Source organism: Cetorhinus maximus, chromosome 26 (genome assembly GCF_964194155.1).
Source record: "Cetorhinus maximus chromosome 26, sCetMax3.hap1.1, whole genome shotgun sequence".
In the NCBI taxonomy this organism is placed as follows: Eukaryota; Metazoa; Chordata; class Chondrichthyes; order Lamniformes; family Cetorhinidae; genus Cetorhinus; species Cetorhinus maximus.
Window position 1 is genome coordinate 14,717,890 of NC_135904.1, and position 22,977 is coordinate 14,740,866.

Consider the following 22,977-nt stretch of genomic DNA (forward strand, 5'->3'; position numbering starts at 1 on the left):
AGGTTTGGGTGGTGTCCCGGGGTGGGGGGAGGTTTGGGTGGTGTCCCGGGGTTGGGGGAGGTTTGGGTGGTGTCCCGGGGTGGGGGAGGTTTGGGTGGTGTCCCGGGGTGGGGAGGGGTTGAGTGATGTCCCGGGGTGGGGGGAGGTTTGGGTGGTGTCCCGGGGTGGGGGGAGGTTTGGGTGGTGTCCCGGGGTGGGGGGAGGTTTGGGTGGTGTCCCGGGGTGGGGGGAGGTTTGGGTGGTGTCCTGGGGTGGGGGGAGGTTTGGGTGGTGTCCCGGGGTGGGGGGAGGTTTAGGTGGTGTCCCGGGGTGGGGGAGGTTTGGGTGGTGTCCCGGGGTGGGGAGGGGTTGAGTGATGTCCCGGGGTGGGGGGAGGTTTGGGTGCTGCCCCGGGGTGGGGGGAGGTTTGGGTGGTGTCCCGGGGTGGGGGGAGGTTTGGGTGGTGTAAGGTACACTTGTTGAACACGGTGAAGTTTGACAATTTAGGTGCTGGAGCTGATAATGACTTTTGGTAAGATAAAAGCAGATTACGCACGATATTGTCGGATGTTACTGTGTCTCACATTGCTCAGTCCCATAGACAGGTGATATTGTGCACAGCTAGATTGAATTTATTAAGGAAAATAACCTGTTTGTTTCTAGAAATTGGCTTTTGTCCTGGTACATATTGAATGTAAATCAGTTTGCAATGGAAATGAGAAACATTTCACTACATTGCTGCCTTTCAGAATAAGGGGTTAAGAAGGACATGAGGTGTCGTTTCGCCTCTCAGACAATCATGAATCTCCGGAATTCTTCAGAACAGAGAGCTGCGGAGGCCGGATTATTACATATATTTACCACTGAGACAGAGTTTTGAACGTGCGGGAGTCAAAGGTTATGGGAAAAAAATGAGGAAAGTGGAGTTGAGACCAAGATCAGATTTGGCTGAGTGTGCAACTCAACAGAGTGTGAGAGTTTGTTGAGCTGAGGGAAGCTTAAATATCTCTCTAAGAATCTGATATTGCTTGTATTTAACATTTAACAGCAAGTACTGTTTAACTGCAAGTGCTGTTGAAATTCAAAGTCTCATCCAGGGGCCTAAGCAGGCAGATAGAAGCTATCCACTGGCAGCAGCTGAGATAGTTAATTAAGGAAACTAGCCTGAACTGGTCTTTCTGTACCTGGGCTCAGCTAGTCTCTTTGTTTAGAACTTATAAATTCAGACATTCTCAGTGCGACCAGCACTGAGTGTGTGACCTCAACAGAGTGTGAGAGTTTGGTGAGCTGAGGGAGTTTGGTGAGGAGGGGGGCGGTGCTCCTATGCTTTCTCTAACTTTTTCACCCTGTAGGAACTGCTTCTTGCTCTACTACAGGGGAAGAAGCTAGCTGTTTGTGAGTATTTGATATGTGGTCGAGGTCTATTCTATCCCTAAGGTTTAAAATTGTACAGGAATTTGTGATAAGAATAATAAATATATAAAAGAAAATAAATTATTGAATAAAATAATTGAATAAGTAAGTAAAGCACATAAGGATGTCAGGACAGGTGATGTGTCATTGTTGCAGCATGTGGGAGCTCCTGGATGCCAGTGTTCTCCTGGGTGAACACATCTGTGGTAAGTGTCTGCAGCTCGAGGAGCTTCAACTCAGAGTCATCGAGCTGGAGGCTGAGCTGCAGACACTGCGGAACATCAGCGAGGGGGAAGGTTACCTAGATGCTTTGTACCAGGAGGCAGTCACAACTATTAGGATAGCGTCTTCTGATTTGGAAGGTGACCAAGGAAAGGAGTGACTGTGAGTGAGGCAGGTAAGGGGACTCAGAGGGCAGGAGTGTCAGCCTCTGCAATTGTCCAACAAGTTTGAGGTACTCTCAGCTTGTTTGGATGGGAGTGGGAACTGCAGGGTGGATGCACTGACTGATCATGGCACTGTGGTACAGGAAGCCATTCAAGTGGGGGGAGCTGAAAGGAATGTAGTGCTAGTAGGGGATAGTGAGGGGGATTGACCCTGTTCTCTGTAGCAATGAGCGAGAGTCCAGGCGGTTGTGTTGCTTGCTCAGTGCCAGAGTTCAGGACATTTGCTCGGGACTGGAGAGGAACTTGCATTGGGAGTAGGAGGATCCAATGGTCGTGGTCCAATGACATAGGCAGGATGAGGAAGGAGGTTCAGCATAGTCAGTATGAAGAGCTAGATGCTAAATTAAGAAGCAGAACCTCAAATGCAATAACCTGTGGATTATTACCTGAGCCACATGCAAATTGGCATAGGTCAAATAAGATTAGTGAGATGAATGTGTGCCTTAAAGGCTGGTGTGGGAGAAGTGGGTTCCGGTTTGAGGGGCACTGGCATCAGTATTGGGGAAAATGGGATCTGTACCGTTGGGACGGTCTATACCCGAACTGTGCTGGGGCTGGTATCCTCGTGAGCGGCCTAACTAGAGAAGTAGAGAGGGCTTTAAATTAAATAATGGGGGCAAGGGATCAGATTTGGGAAGATGTGGTAAACCAAGGAGTAGGGACAGGGCAAGAGAGAAAGGTACTAATATGGGAAATGGTAAACAGACTGTGACACGAAGGGACAGGGAGTACAAATCTAAGAGTAAATCAGCACATAGGGCTAGATGCTACTAAAATAATAAAAACGCAAAACTAAAGGCTATGTATCTAAACGCACATAGCATTCGAAACAAAACAGATGAACTGATAGCGTAATTGGAATTAATAAGTACAATCTGATAGTCATCACAGACACATGGCTACATGTTGACATAGACTGGGACCTGAATATTGAAGGACAGGAAGTTAGGAAAAGGTGGAGGGATGGCTCTGTTAATTAATGAATATTTATTTATTTATTAATTAGCACATTAGAGAGGGATGACCTAAGTTCAGGAAATCAGGATGTAGAAACGGTTTGGGTTGAGATGAGGTAAGAAGTCACTTGTGGGAGTGGTGTACAGGCCCCTTAATTGTATCCACACTGTAGGACAGAGTATAAAAGAAAAGATAATGGGAGCTTGTCAGAAAGGTACAGCAATAATCATGGGGGATTTTAAATCAGATGGGCAAAGGTAGTGTAGATGAGGAGTTCATAGAATGTTTTCGGGATAGTTTCTTGGAACAGCACGTTCTGGAGTCAACCAGAGAGCAGGCTATTCTAGACCTGGTATTGTGCAACGAGATGGGATTAATTAATAATCTCATTGTGAAGGCACCCCTAGGTAGCAGCAATCAGAATATGATTGAATTTTACGTTCATTTTGAGGGAGAAACGAGTACGTCCAAGACTAGCATTTTAAACTTAAATGAGGACAATTATGAAAGCAGAACTAGCTAAAGTGAACTGGCAAATGAGGTTAGGGGATATGTCAATAGAAGTTCAGTAGCAGACATTTAAAGGGGATATTTTAAAATACACAGAAAAGAAGGTTGGGTAATGAATGGTAATGGAGTATGCAGCATTTGCACACAGCTTGTTTTCCATTGGACATGGGTTTCTCTCACATTTGAATTGTGATGTTTTTATTTAGCTAGCATTGAGGCGAGACTTTGGACATTCCGGGCAGACACAGTGGAATCCACAATGTATATCAATGCAAATCCTCTCTCTGGTACAGTTGTGTTGATTGCTTGTACACTCATTAATATCTTCAGAGGCCCGTGAATCCTCCAGTAAGTTGTATCCAGAGGGACATGAGTAATGGTATGAACCTGGCGCGTTCACACAAGAGTGTACACAGAGACGAGCCAATTGGCCGGTCTGAAACAGCTCACACTCATCCACATCTCGACACTGTCTAACATCCTTCCCATTGAGACTGGAAGCCTGACTTGCAGCTGCAGTGTTGTGGGTCTTGGATATCTGTGCACCGTGGCTGGAGACTGAAGGATGGGTCACTCTGCGATGCAGTCCACTGTGAGTTTAAGGCAAGGTGGCAGATATAGCCAGCCTAACCAGCATGGCAAAGACTGGCATATCGGTTTACATCATCCATGCAGATCCAATGAGAAAGAAAAATTCCAAGGAGTGGACCTACCATCATCGGTTAACTAAAAAAGTTAAAGACAATATCAAACTTAAAAGAAAACGCATATAATTACACAAAGACAGGCGGAAGGTCAGAAGATTGGACAGAATATAAAGGACAGCAAAGAATGACAAAAATATTAACAAGGAGGGAAATATTAGAGAATGAGAGAAAGCTGGCTCATAATATAAAGACAGATAGTAAGAGTTTCTATAGATATTTAAATAAGAGTTAACAAAGTGAGTGTTGGTTCTATAGAAAGTGCATCTGGAGAATTGATAATGGAAAGTAGGGAGATGGAGGATGAATTAAACAGGTAATTTGCTTCGGTCTTCAATGTAGAGGACACAAGTAACATCCCAGAAATCCATGGTGTAGGGGTAACATTTTAGTATGGATAGAGAATTCATTAGCTAACAGGAAGCAGAGATAAATGGGCCTCTCTCGGGTTGGCAAGATGTAAGTAGTGAGTGGAGTGCCACAGGGATCAGGTGTGGGGCCTCAGCTATTTACAATCTACATCAAATACTTGGGTTAATGGACGGAAGGTATGGTAGCTAAATTTGCTGATGACACAAAGATAGGCAGGAAGGTAAACTGCCAAGAGGAGGTAGAGTTTGCAAAAGGACATAACAGGTTAAGTGAGTGGGTAATAATTTGGTAGATGGAGTATAATGTGGGAAAATGTGAATTTGTTCACTTTGGCAGGAAGAATAGAAAAGCAGCAAATTATTTAAATGGAGAGAATTGCAAAACTCTGAGGTACAGAGGGATCTGGGTGTCCTGGTACATGAATCACAAGAAGTTAGTCTGCAGATACAGCAAGTGATTAGGAAGGCAAATGGAATGTTGGCATTTATTCCAAGAGAAATGGGGTATAAAAGTAGGGAAGTTTTTGCGGCAGCTGTACAGGGTCTTGATGAGACCACATCTGGAGTATTGTGTACAGTTTTGGTCTCCTTATTTGCAAATATATATAATTACATTAAAAGCTGTTCAGAGAAGGTTCACTTGACTAATTCCTGGTATGAAAGACATCTCTTATGAATAAAGGCTGAACAGGTTGGGCCTGTACCCATTGGAGTTTAGAAGAATGAGAGGTGATCTTATTGAAACATGCAAGATCCTGAGGGATGTGACAGAGTGGATACCGGGAGGATGTTTCCACTTGTGGGGAGACTAGAACCAGGGGACACAGTTTAAGAATAAGAGATCTCCCTTTTAAGATGGAGATTCGGAGAATTCTTTTCCCCAGAAAGCAGTGGAGGCTGGGTCATTGAATTTATTCAAGCCTGAGTTAGACAGATTTTTGATAGACAAGGGAGGCAAGGGTTATGGAGTTGAGACCACAACCAGATCAGCCATGATCTTATTGAATGGCGGAGCAGGTTCGAGGGGCTGAATGGCCTACTCCTGCTCCTAAGTCTTATGTTCCAATGCATTTGATAAAGACTCTCATATAAAACTGCTAGCTAAAGTTGAAGTTCATGGAATTGAAGGCAAATGATTGAGCTGGTTTGGAAATTGGCCAAGCGGCAGGAGACAGAGAGTAGGGATAATGGGCAGGTACTCTCATTGGCAGAATGTGACTAGTGTGTGTCCCACAAGGATCTGTGTTGTGGTCTCAATGATTCACCGTACATGTTAAGGGCTTAGATGATGGGATAAAAAAGCCGAATATCCAAATTTGCCAATGGCACAAAGATAAGTGGAGTTGTAAGCAGTTCAGGTGGAAACATAATCCATCAATATCTTTTTCTAATTTTAAGTAAATGGGCAAAAGTGTGGCAAATAGATTTCATTGTAGGCAAATGTGAGATCATCTACTTTGGACCAAAAAAAGAATAGAACAGGACACTTTCTAAATGGTGAAATGTTCAAAGCAGTGGAGATCCAAAGAGATGTGGAGGTCCAGGCACATAGATCAGTAAAATTCCAAGAACAGGTCGAGAAAATAATCAAAACGGTTAATGACATTCAGGCCTTTCTAACTCGAGGATTAGAATCCACGGGTGCTAGAGGTCATGCCTTGGTTATACAAAACCCTGGTTAGGCCACACGTGGAGTTACTGGGAGCAGTTCTGGGCACCACACATTAGGACAGGTACACTAGTTTTGGAGAGAGTACAGCGTAGATTTACGTAGAATGATATTTGGAGTCCAAGGGTTAAATTAAGAGGAGAGATTAAACAAACTAGGGCTGCATTCACTGGAACTTTGAAGCTTAAGGGGTGATCAGTTTTCAACATATTAACAGGATCAGAAAGGGTAAATATAAAGAAACTATTGGGGAGCTTAGAACGCGAGGCAGATTCAAAAATCAGAGCCAGAGCTTTCAAGAGTGAAATGAGGAAACAGTTCTTCACCCAAAGGGTGGTAGGAGTTTGGAACTCTCTTCAACAAACAGCAACTGATGCTAGGTCAATTGTAAATTTTAAACCAAGATTGATGGATTGATATGCCCTCCCAAAGTATATGGAGTTGGGCCATATCAGCCATGATCTCAATCGAATGACGGAACAGGTTTTAGGGGCTGAATGGCCTCCTCCTGGTCCTATGTTCCTGAAAAGCAAAACTACGTCAGACAACGGAGATCAAACACTCAGGAAGTTTTTTTTTGAATGAGTTGCCCTTTTCCCCATTAATTTCTGTTTGTCCAGGAGTTTGACTGACGCAGGGTGTGGGAATATTTTCAGGTGTCTGCCATAAGAATCAAAAAGGAATCTGTCAGTTTATTTGGAAATGGAAGTTTATTGTATGATGAACAGCGGATGTGTTCTTTCGTCAGCCGGGGGCTGAGATGAATGGAAACCTGTTCCTCTGTATAGGACACTCCAAACAACTGAGGAATAGAAACAACAGGAAATCAACAGCTTTCATTCACCTGGAGTGAGTCACATTCTGTCCCTTTTACCTGAAGTTCTTTTGGCACAAACCTGTAAAAACACAGTTTTTCAGCCCGGGGTAACCCTTCCCCACTTACCTGGGTAACACGGCCATCCAATTGATTAGGACATTGACCCAGGACTATCCAAAGCTGAGCATCCCAGACAGTTGTGCCCCTCTAGCCCCCTCACTGAACCAAATCTGATGGATTGAGCATTCTGAAGCCGTCTGACCTAGATTCAGTTGGACTCCTCCTTCTGGCATTACACCTAAACTCCAAAGAAACCTCACAATTCTTCACTCTCCCCAAAGCAGATGCTCACTCCATAATCATCCTCAAATGGCAAGTATAAGGCGGGAACCAATGCCAGGAAACCTGCAGTCAGTCAATGAGCAACATCTCACACCACAGGATGTGAATACCCTGTAACTGTCCCTCACTATGGGCTGATACATGGACACACATTATACCTGTCGATGAAAAAAGGAGAGGCTCACCTAGATAAGAAGGAATATGGCGCAAATTAACTGGGCAGGAATTTTGCAAACTGTTGACAGATCAGTAGTGAGGAATCTTCAACATGTCTCTGATTTGTCAGGTTGTTTGTGCAGCATCCAGTAATGGATATGGAGCAGGAATTCCCTCTAATTAAATATTGGGAAGGCTGAAGACATGTTCTTCAATCCCTGCCACAATTTCCATAGGGTAACTAGGAATGGGCAATTTATGCTGGCCCAGCCAGCAAAGCCCACATCCCGTGAATGAATAAAATTTTTTTTAAAGATTCCCTAATTCCGGCATCAAGGAGCCCTAGCAAAACTGGAGTCAATAGGAATCAGGGGGAAAACTCTCTGCTGGTTGGAGTCATACCTAGCACAAAGGAAGTTGGTTATGGTTGTTGGAGATCAGTCATCTCAGCTCCAGGACATTAGTGCAGGAGTTCCTCAGGGTAGTGTCCTCGGCCCAACCATCTTCAGCTGCTCTGACCTTCCTTTCATCATAAGATCAGAAGTGGGGATGTTCGCTGATGATTGCACAATGTTCAGCACCATTCACGACTCCTCAGATACTGAAGCAGTCCATGCCCAAATACGGCAAGACCTGGACAATATCCAGGCTCTGGTTGACAAGTGGCAAGTAACATTCGAGCCACATAAGTGCCAGGCAATGACTGTCTGCAGCTAGAGGGAATCTAACCATCGCCCCTTGACATTCAACAGCATTACTATCACTGAATCCCCCACTATTAACATCCTGGGGATTACCAATGACCAGAAAATGAAACGGACTCGCCCATTGAAATACTGTGGCTACAAAAGCAGGTCAGAGTCTAGGAATCCTGACTCCCCAAAGACTGTCCACCAAATACAAGGCACAAGTCAGGAGTGTGATGGAATACTCTCCATTTGCCTGGATCAGTACAGTTCCAACAACATTCAAGAAGTTTGACACCATCCAGGACAAAGCAGCCCGCTTGACTGCACCCCATCCACAAACATTCATTCCCTCCACCACCGACACACAGTAGCAGCAGTGTGGACCACCTACAAGATGCACTGCAGGAACTCACCAAGGCTCCTTAGACAGTACCTTCCAAAGCCACAATCGCTACTATCTTGAAGGACAAGAGCAGCAGTCACATGGGAACACCAGCAACTGGAAGTTCCCCTCCAAGTCACTCACTATCCTAACTTGGAAATATATCACCGTTCCTTCGCTGTCGCTGGGTCAAAATCCTGGAACTCCCTTCCTAACAGCACTGTGGGTGTACCTACACCACATGGACTGCAGCGGTTCAAGAAGGCAGCTCACCACCACCTTCTCAAGGGCAACTAGGGATGGGTAATAAATGCTGGCCCAGCCAGATATGCCCACATCCCATGAATGAATAAAAAAAATTATTGTATCCATCCCCATTGCCTGAGGTTATGAACCAGAAAGTTCTCAGTCTTGACATTCTGTTTGACTCCAGCGTGAGCTTCCAACTCATGTCTTCTCACTCATCAAGACTGCCTACTTCCTCCATAACATCATCGGTCTCCACTTCTACCTCAGCTTATCTGCTGCTGAAGCTTTCATCCATGGATTTGTTATCTCCAGACTTGACCATTCCAATGTTCTCCTGGCTGGTCTCCCACATTATACCTTCTGTTAGCTTGAGCTCATCCAAAACTCTGTTGCCCATGTCCTAACTCATAACAGTTCTGTTCGCCCATCAGTCCTGTGCTTTGACTCCCAGCCTAGTTATGTCTTGATATTAAATTCTCAGCCTTGTGTTCAAATTTCTCCATGGCCTTGTACCTCCATATTGTTGTAACCTTGTCCAATCATGCAACCCTCCAAGATCCTGGCCTCCTCCATTTCTAGTCTCTTGATTATCCCCAGTTCCCATCACAGCACCAATAGTGGTTGTTCCTTTAGCTGCCTTGGTCCTAAGTTCTGGAATTGTCTCCCTAAACCTCCCTGCCTCCTTTTCTTCTTAATTCCCTCCTTAAAAGCTCGCTGTTTGACCAAGTTTTTGGTCATCTGCTCTGATATCTCTTTATCTGACTCATTGTCATTTTATTTGACAATGCTGCTATAAAGGACCTTGGGGTGTTTGACTGTTTCAGACATGATATAGTTGAGATGCACAGTGTTCAAAAACATATATTGCTATATGGTGAAATGGGAATGGGTGAAGAAATAGTAGCATTAATGAACAGAGATATTAAAACTCAACTGAAGCTTAAAAGGAAGACATAGGATAAAATGAGGACTAATAATATTAATGTAGAAAGTATACAGGAAAGGAATGGGAGATGATAAGGTTAAAATAGATTATGCAAAAAGACTAGCAAATAATATAGAAGTAAATAATAAGGACTTTTCGAAGAATATACAAAGTAATAAAAAGGCTACGGGAGGAAAACCTGGCACTGAGATTAATTTTGGATTTCTCTTAACTTAGAACTGGTACAAGTGTGATTGACCAAACAGCCACCTTCTGTGGTGAACATTAATGATTATTTATGTTGACAGAGCATACTGATCAGTTTTGAGATCCTGTCAATTGACTTCTTTTTGTTGATTGATTCATCTTCTCCTGATTCATGCAACCAGCAGGTACAGGTTGCTTAGTATATACTGAATCTTTAGTAACTTTACAACTTCTATTCTTCACTCTTGTCTACATGGTTTGAATTCACTCTGTTGAACTGAGCTTGGAGTGACCAAGTACAGGCTGAGCAAAGAGACAGTTTTACAACCAATGTTTCAGCACTCATTCCTCAACACATTCGTTGGCCTGAGATTTTTTTTCTGTTTTTGTGTGTGATGCTGGATCTGGAATTCACTGTTAATCCTTCAGGGGTCCCAGAATGCACTCTCCTGGTTCACAGCTCTCCTACAACCCTTGAAAAAACTGTGAAAAGTCCATTTCATCAAAACCTTGCAGTCGCTTCACCTAAGTTGTAAAAGAACACAGAGTAGAATACAGGAAAGATACTGTAGCTATGCAATGGTCTTAAAATCCATGATCCATACAAGACCTTAAGTTAACCCAGAGTTTCAACTACCTAGTAAACAGAGCTTACCTTCAAACGTTACAAAGTTGTTCTGTCTGTTAGTTTGAAAAATCTTATGTTGGCAAAATTATATCAAATACAGCATTGGTGTGGTTCTGGGGTCCCATGTAGCCCAGACTGAATGAACACAGCAGATTTCCTCCCCTAAAGAACATTACAGAACCAGTTAGGCTTATATGGCAATTTAACTTCATGGGGTCCCTTTTACTGATAGGAGCATTTTACCTCCAGATTTTTAAAAACTTCAATGCTCAAATTGCTTTGGTGAGATTTGAACTTACATTCCCTGGATTAATAAGCAGTTGCTCAGGTTAGGGTCTGAAACAACCTCACTCTCTCTCACACACACACTCACTCGAAAACAACCTGTTCATGTTTCTTACACAAACATTGAATACTCCTAACATTCAGTTATATTTTTAAAACTTCACTAACGTGAGCGCCACAATTTTCATGAAAATTAAAATAAAACCCAAAGTCTTAAGTAGGAAGAATGGAGGGGGAAATTCCTAACAAATTACTTAGTTGCATTTCTTGACAGTTCAAACATGAATGGCATCGACAGTGTTCAGAGGCTTTAAACCCAGAATCTTGATGAGGAAAAGCAGGGGTGGAGAAGGAGGTAACAGGGAGAAACATTTGGAGAAAAGAGAATTGTGAGGGAATGTCGAAAAATATTGATGGAAGAGAAAAAGAGTTCCATTTTAACCGGGTGAAAAAGCAAACGGAGACTCATACACATAAACAAAGAGACACGGAGACTTCTTTTAACAACCATCTTGTTCATTGATTGATTCATCTTCTCATCCTGATTTATGCAACCAGCTGGTACAAGTTGCTCGGTCCTAATAGACATAAACAGAGACACAGACTCATAGACATAAACAAAGAGACACTGAGACTCATAGACAAAAAATAAAGAGACACTGAGACTCATAGACATAAACAAAGAGACACAGAGACTCATACACAATAAACAAAGAGACACTGAGACTCATACACAAAAAACAAAGAGACACTGAGACTCATAGACATAAACAAAGAGACACAGAGAGTCATAGACATAAACAAAGAGACACAGAGAGTCATAGACATAAACAAAGAGACACGGAGAGTCATAGACATAAAACAAAGAGACACAGAGAGTCATAGACATAAACAAAGAGACACGGAGAGTCATAGACATAAAACAAAGAGACACAGAGAGTCATAGACATAAACAAAGAGACACGGAGAGTCATCGACATAAACAGAGACTCAGAGTCATAGACATAAACAATGAGACACAGAGAGTCAGAGTCAGAGCCATAAACACAGAGACACAGAGCATCATAGACATAAACAGAGACACAGAGAGTCATAGACATAAACAATGAGACACAGAGAGTCAGAGACATAAACAAAGAGATACGGAGAGTCATACATGTAAACAAAGAAGCACAGAGAGTCATACATGTAAACAAAGAGACACGGAGGCACATGAAGAGACACATAAAGCTTTGAAGATGGCAGGAAAAGCTGATGCAGTGTTTTGGAAAGTGTACAGGATTGCAGGAGAAGGACATTTTGTGCCAGATTACTTTCTTTCACAAAATCAGCCTCACTCCTCAATAGCATGGTTTTTAATGGAATCTTGCTGTGCACAAAATGGCTGCTGTGTTTCTTAATCTAACAATCACTGAGTAATGCAGTGTGTGTGAAACTTTGAGAATTTCTCAGTAATGTGAGAAGTTGCTGGGTACAGAGCGGTAATAAGAAGGTGATAATACATGAATTAGTGCCACTATTTTAAACCATAAAATTTAAAAGCGAATCATTACCTAAGAAAGATTTTATTTGATAGAAAATTATACAGTGTACGTTTTGTCAACAACTTCATTTATATAATTACCAGATTAGCGTGAATGGAAAAAAAAACTATAAGGTAAGACTCTGAGTTCGCTGCAGTTTATAATGTAGCTAATTACATTTCAATTTACACAGATAAGTGGGGGAAATGAGTTGTTGGAGCACAGTCTTTCTCTTTCATGCTAACAAATGACAATGTTTAACATAAACAGTATGTCGGCACTATCAGTCCAGCAAATAATCTAATGCTCATTGTGACAACCTTCAATGAAAATGCCCCAACAAAACAGTAAATAAAATTACTGGATATGAATCTAAAGGACAATTGATATCATGTCAGGCAACAGAAGAATTCATGGCTCTTGAAGGTCAGTGAAATGCAATGATTGGCTGCACAAGTGGAATATAAACAGCATTTTTTTTACATTTACACTTCTTCAACAAGCTACAGTATAATGAATTAAGAAAATATACAAGCATGCCCTTCCAGCAGCCGTACAATGCCAAGACCTGCAGTCACCAGCAGCTGCGCAGTGCTGCAACCTGCCGACACCAGCAGCCATGTAGCGCCGAGACCTGCAGACACCAGCAGCTGCGCAGTGCTGCAACCTGCCGACACCAGCAGCCATGTAGCGCCAAGACCTGCGGTCACCAGCAGCTGCGCAATGCTGCAACCTGCCGACACCAGCAGCCATGCAGCGCCAAGACCTGCCGACACCAGCAGCCTGCACTGCAATTTCACATTCTGACGCAAAGAATTATTGTGTTTGGCTAAAACTAGAAGCAGAAATGCTGTTTCATACAGATGGAAAATTATCTAACTCCGCAATCTCAGAACCAAACATGAAGTTGCATTTCACAACGAGGCCCTTGGTTGAGTGATGGATCTTCCTCCACTTCTACTTTCGGCAATGAAGTGTAAACACTGGAAGATGAACCTCTTCCTGGTCTCACAGTATAATCAATACTTCTTAAAATTCTGAGTATAATTTGTTTAAAAAAAAAACTGCTGTAATACTCAGCACATTGGGTTGAAATACATCCTTGGTACGGAGGGGATGTGTCAATATTAGGAGCAACAATGTTGGTTAACGTAACCTATTGCCATTCCCTGGACATGGCATCGCCTCAACAGACCACAGACTTAAGAGATTTATATGGCAGTTGTGATGTTCTCATTAGCCAAGTCATTTCTTCCTGGAGCATTTCTAGCATTGTGCTGTTCCATGTTGAGATCTCTTCTGTTTGCTTGGATTCCTTTACCTGGATTCCTTCACTAACAGGTTTGGCAAAGGACAAGTCCAACCAACTCATTAAAAAAAAATCAGTTACAAGAATTACAAACACTGGTAACATCCTTTTTTTCCTGCATTTTGCTTTTGCTTAAATATATGAATGTTGATTATTTGATTTGGATTTAATATGACATTAACCAGCTTGGTGTCAGCTTCTACTCTTAAATTAGCTCTGGTGGCGAGATTTTGAGTTTTACTAGTCCCAGACTTATTACTGTCATTTCTGATCTTCGGTATCTGAACTTTCAGAACGATTTCAGGAATGTGAAAAGCTACTGGTTCATTCTGCACAGTTACATTTATATTTTGAAAGCTTCAATCCCTTCAGAAAGCACAGCCTGGTAATCCATTCTCAACGCACTGTGGAAAGGAGGTTCTATCTAAATTTTGCCTGTTCACCATCACAGATCAGAACGATTTGTGCTGAAGGTATTAGTCCGCAGGCTGCTTTCATTTTTTTTCTGCCTACACAATATTCTACTTTGCAGAATCTTATACGTCTGATCCAGTAATTAACAATAAAAAAAAATTCAAAGATAACCCCACAACAACCAGAACCTCTCACTATAGTGACAACAAAATGACCAAGATCAGCCAATTAGGAGACTGTGGATAATTGAGGATTTCTAGCTCTTGCAGCAGACTCAAACTTCAGCTGAAATATACAGAATACAGTCTCACCGACTCAGCTCGCCTCACCCTCCTAACCCATCCTTCTCTACATTATTTGACTGCAGTTGAGTCACTATCAGGATTTCAAGACCAGAAGCACGATTTTTCGATGTGTGCTTTAAATTGCAGATCTCAGCGCCCCTGGGGTTGTTTATCAGAGATGGTCATCCTTCCCATAGGCTTTGCAACCAAGGAATAGTTTGTGGTGTGAGTCTACCTTTTCATTTCCGCCTGACAACTTAATGCACCTTTTTGTTGGAGTGCAGATGGCCAAAAGCCTCCAGCTTCTGCCTGTAGGCTTCTGCCTCCTGCTCTTTCTCCAAGAGCTGCTGTCTGTATTTCTGGGCCTCCCGATTTGCTTCTTCCAGCTGTTTCTGCAGCACTTCTTTCTCCTGGAACCAAAACACAACAGTTAACACCAATGCTGGTTAGCAGCATTGGTCTGGGCTGAAGTTGCATTAGCATATCACACAATGACAATTAACCCCTTATACTACGTCCCCCCCCCCCCCCCCCCACCACTCCCCCACCCCCCCCCCCCCCCCCTCCCCCACCCAAAGTCTCTGATTTCAACTTATTTTTTCTAGCAACAACTGCTGTGTGGGTTTCACTAGTCTACCAGAATGGGTCTTCAACTCCTTTGGAGGAGTTTGGGGATTTGAGTCCTGCATGTGGTCCCTCAGATTCTGCTGGGGAGAAGGAGAATTTGTCAATGTATCAGCTTCACTGGTCCGGTAGTCATCTGGATTTCTCGTTGAACACAGCATCTTGGGTCTTTTCAATTGGTAGATGATTGCTCCAACTGTAGAAGGTTGCTTCTGTGACGGAACTCGTGCATGTCTGTTTGACCTCATCGTACTGTGCTCTGTTTGGTTGAGGTAGGCCCATGGATGTGGTGTCTGTTCAACCATTTGTCCGGAGTGAGATCAGTTTCAGATCCAAACTGGCTCTCCTGGTTGGAGGTCTGGTAGGTTGTGTGTTTTGTGATGCTTGTCGTAGTTCCACATCTGGCTGGATTGATACTCATCCTCTTTCTCCCTCACCTTGTCCAAGTCATCAGTGTGAGTGGGTGTGGGAGAGTAGGGAGTTGAGTTCTCAGTCTTCTTCCCATGAGGAGTTCACGTGGTGCTAACCCATTTTGTGGTGGCATTGAATGATAGCTCAGAAGTGCTAGTTAGATGTCACCGTTCTTCTACAGTAATGTTTTCACTCCTCTTTCAGCTTCACCGTTAGTTTGAGGGTGTCTTGGTGAGCTGGTAGTCTGGACAAATCCATATAATGCCACGAACTCTTTAAAGTATTAATTGGCAAACTTCAGTCCATTGTCTGAGATTACAATTTGCTGGGATTCCATGTGTTGCAAATATCGTCTTTAGTGATGTAATCACTGCTTCAGAAGTGTCACCCTGCAGCTACTGACTTCTATCCATCTGCAGTAGTTGCCTCCAATGATCAAAAACATCTCACTTCTGTGTTCAAGGGGGTTCATCGCAAGATGTTCCCATGGTCTTGATGGAAAGGGAGATGCCATCAACAGTTCTCTTGTCTCCTGATGATGAATAGCACAAATAATACAGTTTAATATCATCTCTTCCGATGACTTTGAGACACCTGGCCACTGAATGGAATATCTTGCTCTGGCTCCACATTTTGTTCTGGCCAAATGTCCTCAGTGCAATTGTTGCAGTATGTCGAGTCTCAGAACTCTCCAAATAACCTCTTCCTCATCATAGATGAGTAAATCATCCAAAACACTGAGGTGTCCTCTCTGTTTACAGTCCTGTCTGAGAATGGGATTGTGTGGGGTGTTTGCTGCCCATCCTTTGACACAGTTCTCTCTGATCGGAGCACGTTCTTCATCAGGTTTCTGTGTGTCTCTAATTTGAGTTGTTGCCGGTAGAGTTGTGCTTTTTGTCGAAGCAATGAGTTCTACATCTTTGACAAGGACGACATCACCTAGTCAGGCCTTTCCACTGGGAAATGGGGCAAAGTATCTGCGGTAGTCTGCTTTTCCCCCAGAACATACTTAGCCTTTGCATCAAACCTCAACATCCTCAGTCTGAATTGTTGTACTCGTGGGAGGCATTTTTGCTATCTCCTTAGAGTTTTAAAGGTGTCACTAAGGGATTGTGGTCTGTCTCTATCTTGAAGTGGAGACCAAGAACATTATGTGGAAACTTTTCACAAGCCCATGTAGCAGCTGATGCTTCTTTCTCTTTCACTGCAAATCTCCATTCAGTCTCTGTCAGTGCACGGGATGTGTAGTAAGCTGCTCTACACTTTCCATCCGTCTGTATCTGAAAGAGTATAGCTCCCAATCTGTAGAAGATGCATCTGCAGTGATGACAGTGGGTGGCTGAGTCATAGTGAGCCATAATGTCAGGTGATATCAGCATCTCTTTGATTTTCTCAAAAATCAGTTGTGTTTCTGCCCAGCACCATGTATTGTCCTGTAACAGCTGCTGTAGCGGCTCACTGGCAACAGGAACTTTCTGATTTGGTTTACCATACCCACGAACCTCTGGAGCTCAGTTACGTTCTGAGGAGCTGGAAACTCCTTGATTGCTCTTGCTGTTTGTGGATTGACTCTGACAGTGGATGCATCCACAATATGGCCAAGGAACTTTGGCTGTGAGAATTCCATTTGTTGTTGTTGTGTGTGTGAGTCCTGCTTCCTGTAGGCATCGCAGCACAGATCTCACTCTGGTGTCATGTTCTGTCTGAGTGGATCCATGGATCAGGGCATCGTCCATGTGACATACGACTCCATCCAGACCTTCCAGGGTTCTGGACATTGTCCTTTGGGGGGTTTCTGGTGCTGATGCCAAAGGGTAATCTGTTGAAACAAAACATCCTAAACGGAGTAATGAAGGTTGTGAGTAAAGTGGACTCTTCATCGAGGGGTAGTTGCCAAAAAGTACGAGTTGCATCCAGCTTTGTCTCTGGCCCAATTTTGCTAACTTTCGTCTGCAGATGATACAGGGTGAACTTCGTTCCATCTGCTTTGTTCAGCTGGGTAAGATCTATGCAAATTCTGATTGATCTGTTGGGTTTTGGTACTGGGACCACCCCTGAGCACCAGCTGGTTGGTTCTGTGACAGGTGAAGTAACCCCTTGCTTCAACATAGAGTCAATTTCCTTCTTGACCTTTGGCAAGAGTGGATGAGGAACTTTTCTGGGTGTAAAAAGACTCAGTCGTTTCTAGATGCAGAGTGACATGGTACACTGTCTTCAGCTTTCCTCGTCCTGTCAACAGCCGTGGAAATTCAGCTCTGGAGTTTTGAAGCTGATCTTCTTGGCATTCCCGTTCCTCTGCTCTGAAAATCAGATGCAAGTTGGTGCAGGTTTTCCTTCTTAAGAGTGAACAACTCTGGTTCAGGATCACAATTCAGGTTTCAGTGTTTTTTCCTCTCCCTTGAAGGGTTGCATTAATTGTCCTATGACTTTGAGTTCTACATCTCCCGGTGTAGTTTTTTGCAGAATGGCTGAAGAGAACTTTTCTACAGCCACAGTTCAGCATCAGAAAGAACCAAAACTGTTGCACCTGTGTCTGACTTAAAGCAATGTCCTGGGTCCCCCTACTAGGGCATCAGTACTCCAGTAATTTCTGCTTACTTTCTAGATATCCCCAAGCAAAGGCATCTCACTATCATTGATATCTTCTGTTTCAGGCTTGACCAACCTACAGCCCGTGGGCCAAGATCCAACCCGCCAGTGCCTCTCTATCCAGCCCGTGGAGCCAGTCTTCAAAGTACCAGTAAGTGAAGTGAAAGATTCGGCAAGGAGCTGCTCCTCCAATCACAGGCCATTTCTATCCTGCATTTGCTACTGATAGGTTCACTGGCAAACCTGTCAGCAACAAATGGAGGAGAGAAACAGTCTCTGATTGGAGGAGCAGCAGTGTGCTTCAATCAGCCTGAGACCTGATCACTGGCAGCGGCGACTCTGTTGGGGGGAAGAGAGGATTTCGGGGGAGGGGGGAGAGAGAGTGAGTGTGAACGTGTGAGAGTTTGTGTGCGTGTGTGAGAGAGTGCGTAAGAGAGAGTGAGTGAGTGAGTGTGTGAGAGAGATAGAGAGTGAGTGTGAGAGAGAGAGTGAATGTGTGAGAGAGATTGAGTGAGAGTGAGTGAGTGTGAGAGAAAGCGTGTGTGAGTGAGTCAGGTGTGTGAGAGAGAGAGAGTTGAGTGTTCGAGAGAGTGTGTGTGAGAGGAACGTATGTGTGTGTGAGTGTGAGAGAGTTAGTGAGTGAGTATGTGAGAGGGAGTGTGTGAGAGAGTGTGTGGAGAGTGAGTCAAGTGTGTGTGAGTTGAGTCAGTGATGTGAAAGAGTGAATGTCTGTAAGAGTTTGTGTGTGTGTGAGAGAGCGTGTAAGAGAGTGTGTGAAAGAGTGAGTGTGTGAGAGAGATTGAATGAGAGAGAGCATGTGTGTGAGTGAGAGAGTCAAGTGTGTGAGAGAGAGTTGAGCGTGCGAGAGTGTGTGAGAGGAGTGTGTGTGTGTGCGTAGGTGAGTGAGTGAGTGAGTGTGGGTGAGAGTGTGTGTGTATGAGAGAGTGAGTGAGTGTGTGAGAGTGTGAATATGTGAATGAGTGTGAGAGAGGTAGTGAGTGAGCATGTGACAGAGTGAGTGTGAGAGAGCGAGAGAGTGCGTGCACGAGAAAGAGTGAGTGAGTGAGTGTGGGAGAGAATATGAGAGAGAGTGTGTGTGAGAGTGAGTGTGTGTGTGAACCATAGAAATGTTATGGTACGGAAAGAGGCCATTCAACCCATCAAGTCTGTGCCAGCCATAAAAAGAGAAAAAGGAAGCTACCTGTTCAATTTAAACTCACTTTCCAGCACCTGGTCCATAGCCTCACAGGTTACAGCACTTCAGATGCAGATCCAGGTACCTTTTTAAATGAGTTGAGTGTTTCAGCCTCAACCACCAATTTAGGCAGCGAATTCCAGACACCAACCACCCTCTGGGTGAAAAAGTTTTTCCTCATGTCCCCTTTAATCCTTCTACCAATCACCTTAAATCTGTGCCCCCTGGTAATTGACCCTCAGCTATGGAGAACAGGTCTTTCCTGTCTACCCTATCTAGGCCCTTCATAATTTTTTACACCTCAATTAGGTCATCCCTTAGCCTCCTCTGTTCTAAGGAAAACAACCCCAGCCTGTCCAACCTCTCCTCGTAGCTGCAATTTTCAAGGCCTGGCAACATTCTTGTAAATTTCCTCTGTACTCTCTCCATAGCAATTATGTCCTTCCTGTAATGTAGTGACCAGAACTATACACTAAATTCCAGCTGTCATCTAACCAGCATTTTATTATATCTGTGTTTTTGTATTCAATACCTCATCCAATAAAGGAAAGCATTCCATATGCTTTCTTTACCACCCTATCCACCTGTTCTTGCACCTTCAGGGACCTGTGGACATGTACTCCAAGGTCTCTCACTTCCTCAGCCCCTCCTAATACCCTCCCGTTTATTGAGTATTCCCTTGCTTTTTTTGCCCTCCCCAAATGCATTACCTCACACTTTTCTGGATTGAATTCCACCTGCCACTCTTTCGCCCACTCAATCAAACCATTGATGTCATTCTGGAGTCAACAGCTATCCTCTTCACTATTAACTACACGGCCAATTTTTGTGTCATCTGCAAACTTCCCAATCATGCCTCCTGCATTTATGTCCAACAGGAAGGTCCCCAACACTGAGCCCTGTGGAAGGCCACTGGAAACCGTTTTCCATTCACAAAAACATCCATCGGCCATTACCCTTTGTTTCCTGTCACTGAGCCAATTTTGGATCCAACTCCCCAACTTCCTCTGTATCCCATGCGATCTCAATTTTCTGACCTGTCTGCCGTGTGGGTCCTTGTCAAAAGCCTTGCTAATATCCATGTAGACCACATCCACTGCACTACCCTCATCAATCCACCTTGTTACTTCCTCAAAAAATTCTATTAAGTTAGTAAGACACGATCTTCCCCTGACAAAACCATGCTGACTATCCCTGATCAATCTGTGCCTTTCTAAGTGACAGTTTATCCTGTCTCTCAGAATTGTTTCCAATCATTTGCCCACCACTGAAGTCAGGCTGACCAGCCTAGAATTTTCTGGCCTATCCCTCGTACCCTTTTTAAATAATGGTACAACGTTTGCAGACCACCAATCCTCTGGGACCTCACCTGTATCTTGTGAGGACCGGAAAGTGATCCTCAGAGCATCCACTATTTCCTTCCTGGTTTCCTCCAACAACCTGGGATACAATCCATCTGGCCCTGGTGATTTATCCACCTTCAAGGATGCCAGACCCTCCAGTACTTCCTCTCTCACTATGTTTATTGTAACTAATATTTCACACTCCTCCTCTTTAACTAGAATGTCTGCATCATCCCTCTCCTTAGTGAGGACAGAGACAAAGTATTCATTGAGAGCCCTACTTCTGCATCAACACATAAGTTATCATGTACATCTTTGATAGGCCCTACCCTTTCCTCTTGCTCTTAATGTACTAGTAAAATATCTTTGGGTTTTCTTTGATTTTACCTGCCAATACTTTTTCGTATCCTCTCTGTTTTCCTGACTTCATTTTTTACTTCACCGCTGAGAGGAGTGAGAGTATGAGAGGAATGTGTGTGTATGCGAGAGAGTGAGTATGTGAGAGAGTGAATGAGTGTGTGTGTGTGTGTATGCGAGAGTGAGTGAGCGAGTGTGAGATTGAGAGTGAGCGAGTGTGTGTGAGAGACATTGAGTGAGAGTGAGTGAGAGAGAGTGTGAGTATGTGAGAGTGAGTGTGTGTGAGGCAGAGTGTGAGAGAGTGAGTAAGTGCGTGTGTCTGGCTCACTCCCAGTCTCACGGTTCTCACTCATCCTCGCCCCCACACACCAACACATACTCATACAGCGGGAGTGGGTGAGGTGTGTAGCCCAAGACTGGGAGTGAGCCAGACATACCCAATCTGACCCCCTCCCATTCTGATGGTCATTTTTATTAATTACTCTTTTTTTAAAATTATCAATTTATTGTTTCAACTTTTTTTTTTGCTCAGCAAGTTGTTTCTTTTCTTCATAACTCAAATTTATTTTGAAATTCATGTTTAATGTTGCGCCAAACCTCATCTTTCTGAAATTTGCTCATCTGCCCCTTGAGTGAGAAAAAATATTGAAATGCGGCTTCCCCCACGCGAAAAGGTTAGACAAGACTGGTCTATTTCATGGATCTGGCCATCTTTCGATGGCTTCTCTTTTTGCTTATTCTGAACAGGCTTCTTGCTGTGACACTTAGACCCTTAGTGACCCTTTTTTTCTGCAGAAACGACATTCAACCTCTTTGGCGGGACTATTTTCACACCTGTGTTTTTTCCCACCACGTTGGCTACAGTTAACAGGGGTGATTGATGGACGCTCTTCCTGCCTTCCCTGCTTTTTATGGCCACCTCTCTGCTTTTAAATTTAACATACTCCACTGAGTCAGTTGTTTTTGGGATACGGTTCACCCTGTCACCCCGAATCACTGATCGATTTTGCTTCCTGACCTCAGCTTGTCAGCTCAGTTAAATTACCTTTGTTAATGTTAAATCATCCACTGACTGCAAGTGGTCAGACAATGCCTCATCCAAGACTCAGACAACAATTCTGTCCCTAATTAGTTCACCTTTTAAGCTGCCATATTCACAGTTCTCTGCCAGTCTATACAGATCGTTGATAAATGTATTGCCTTTGTACACTTTGTATGCTTGTTAAATTTAGCCCACTCAAAAATGGTATTCTTTCACAGGTTGAAGTGGGCAGCAAGTGTTTTTATTACTTCAGCATACGTAACTTTTTCTTCATCGATCCCTTGCCTCCCTAGGATATCATCTGTACGGCCACCAATCACAGTTACTGACCAGTTCTCCAAGAGGCCTGAGGTGGTGCAATAAGTGGCAAATTGTTGGTGCCATTTCACCATAAAGATTTACTAATGTTACAAAATTGTTAACTTTAAACATTAAGAAACAACTTCCTGTTGTTTTCTTGTCTACAAGAGAGAACAAGATCAGGAGAGATTGCATCATTCCCTGTGATGATGTATATTGAGCCTCATTGGCATATCACACCATTAGAACCCCTTATACTACAGGTTCCTGCTCCTGATCACTGTCCAGCGATCCCCGGGGTTAGGGAGAGAGGAAATCAGCCAGGGTTCCTGCTCCTGATCACTGGCCAGTGACCCCTGGGTTAGAGAGAGAGAGGGGAATTCAGCCAGGGTTCCTGCTCCTGATCACTGTCCCTGATAAATAAACATTGAGTCTTTACCTCTGAGAATTCCACCATGTGCAGAGTGCAGGTTTCCGGCCCAGAACCCTCTTGTATCTAAGGAGCAAGGAAAAGAAAAAAAAAACAATTCTAAACTGCTCTTTCACAAAATGACATACAAGAAAAAGACAAAAGCATTGGGAAAATAATGAGTTTAATTGCTTCTGTTAAAAGATTATTTCTACAAAACCGGTGTGTTTTGATTTAGCTCCTTCTCACAAATGAGTTAATATATCACCCATAAACGGTGCATTTATTGCAAGCCACTGGAATGAAATAAGATAAGATACGCTTTAGATGAAGTAAATAATATGGTGCTCCTTTACGGTATTATTTCTGTTCCCACACTCCTATCCTGTACCTTCACCTGCCAGATATCTTCAGCCTAGTTAGCAGCATCCAGACTTCATTAATCAAT

The 22,977-nt window shown here is 43.5% G+C and overlaps 1 protein-coding gene across 8 annotated transcripts in view; it reads right to left on the reverse strand.

Moving 5' to 3' along the window:
• Positions 1–9,882: 9,882 nt before the first annotated feature.
• gabpb1 (GA binding protein transcription factor subunit beta 1) overlaps positions 9,883–22,977 on the reverse strand; it is a 91,487-nt gene continuing 78,392 nt past the window's right edge. For 2 of the 8 annotated variants that reach the window (XM_078530162.1, XM_078530163.1), the window contains exons 10-12: positions 22,560–22,616; positions 14,526–14,669; positions 9,883–10,341 (exon numbers count right to left, since the gene is read on the reverse strand). In XM_078530162.1, coding sequence (XP_078386288.1) covers positions 10,282–10,341; positions 14,526–14,669; positions 22,560–22,616 — 261 coding nt within the window. In that variant the 3' untranslated portion in view covers positions 9,883–10,281. Of the gene's footprint in view, positions 10,342–12,282; positions 13,587–14,525; positions 14,670–22,559; positions 22,617–22,977 lie in introns of those variants that run through there. The other 6 variants (XM_078530169.1, XM_078530164.1, XR_013573471.1 and 3 more) reach the window with 5 other exon arrangements.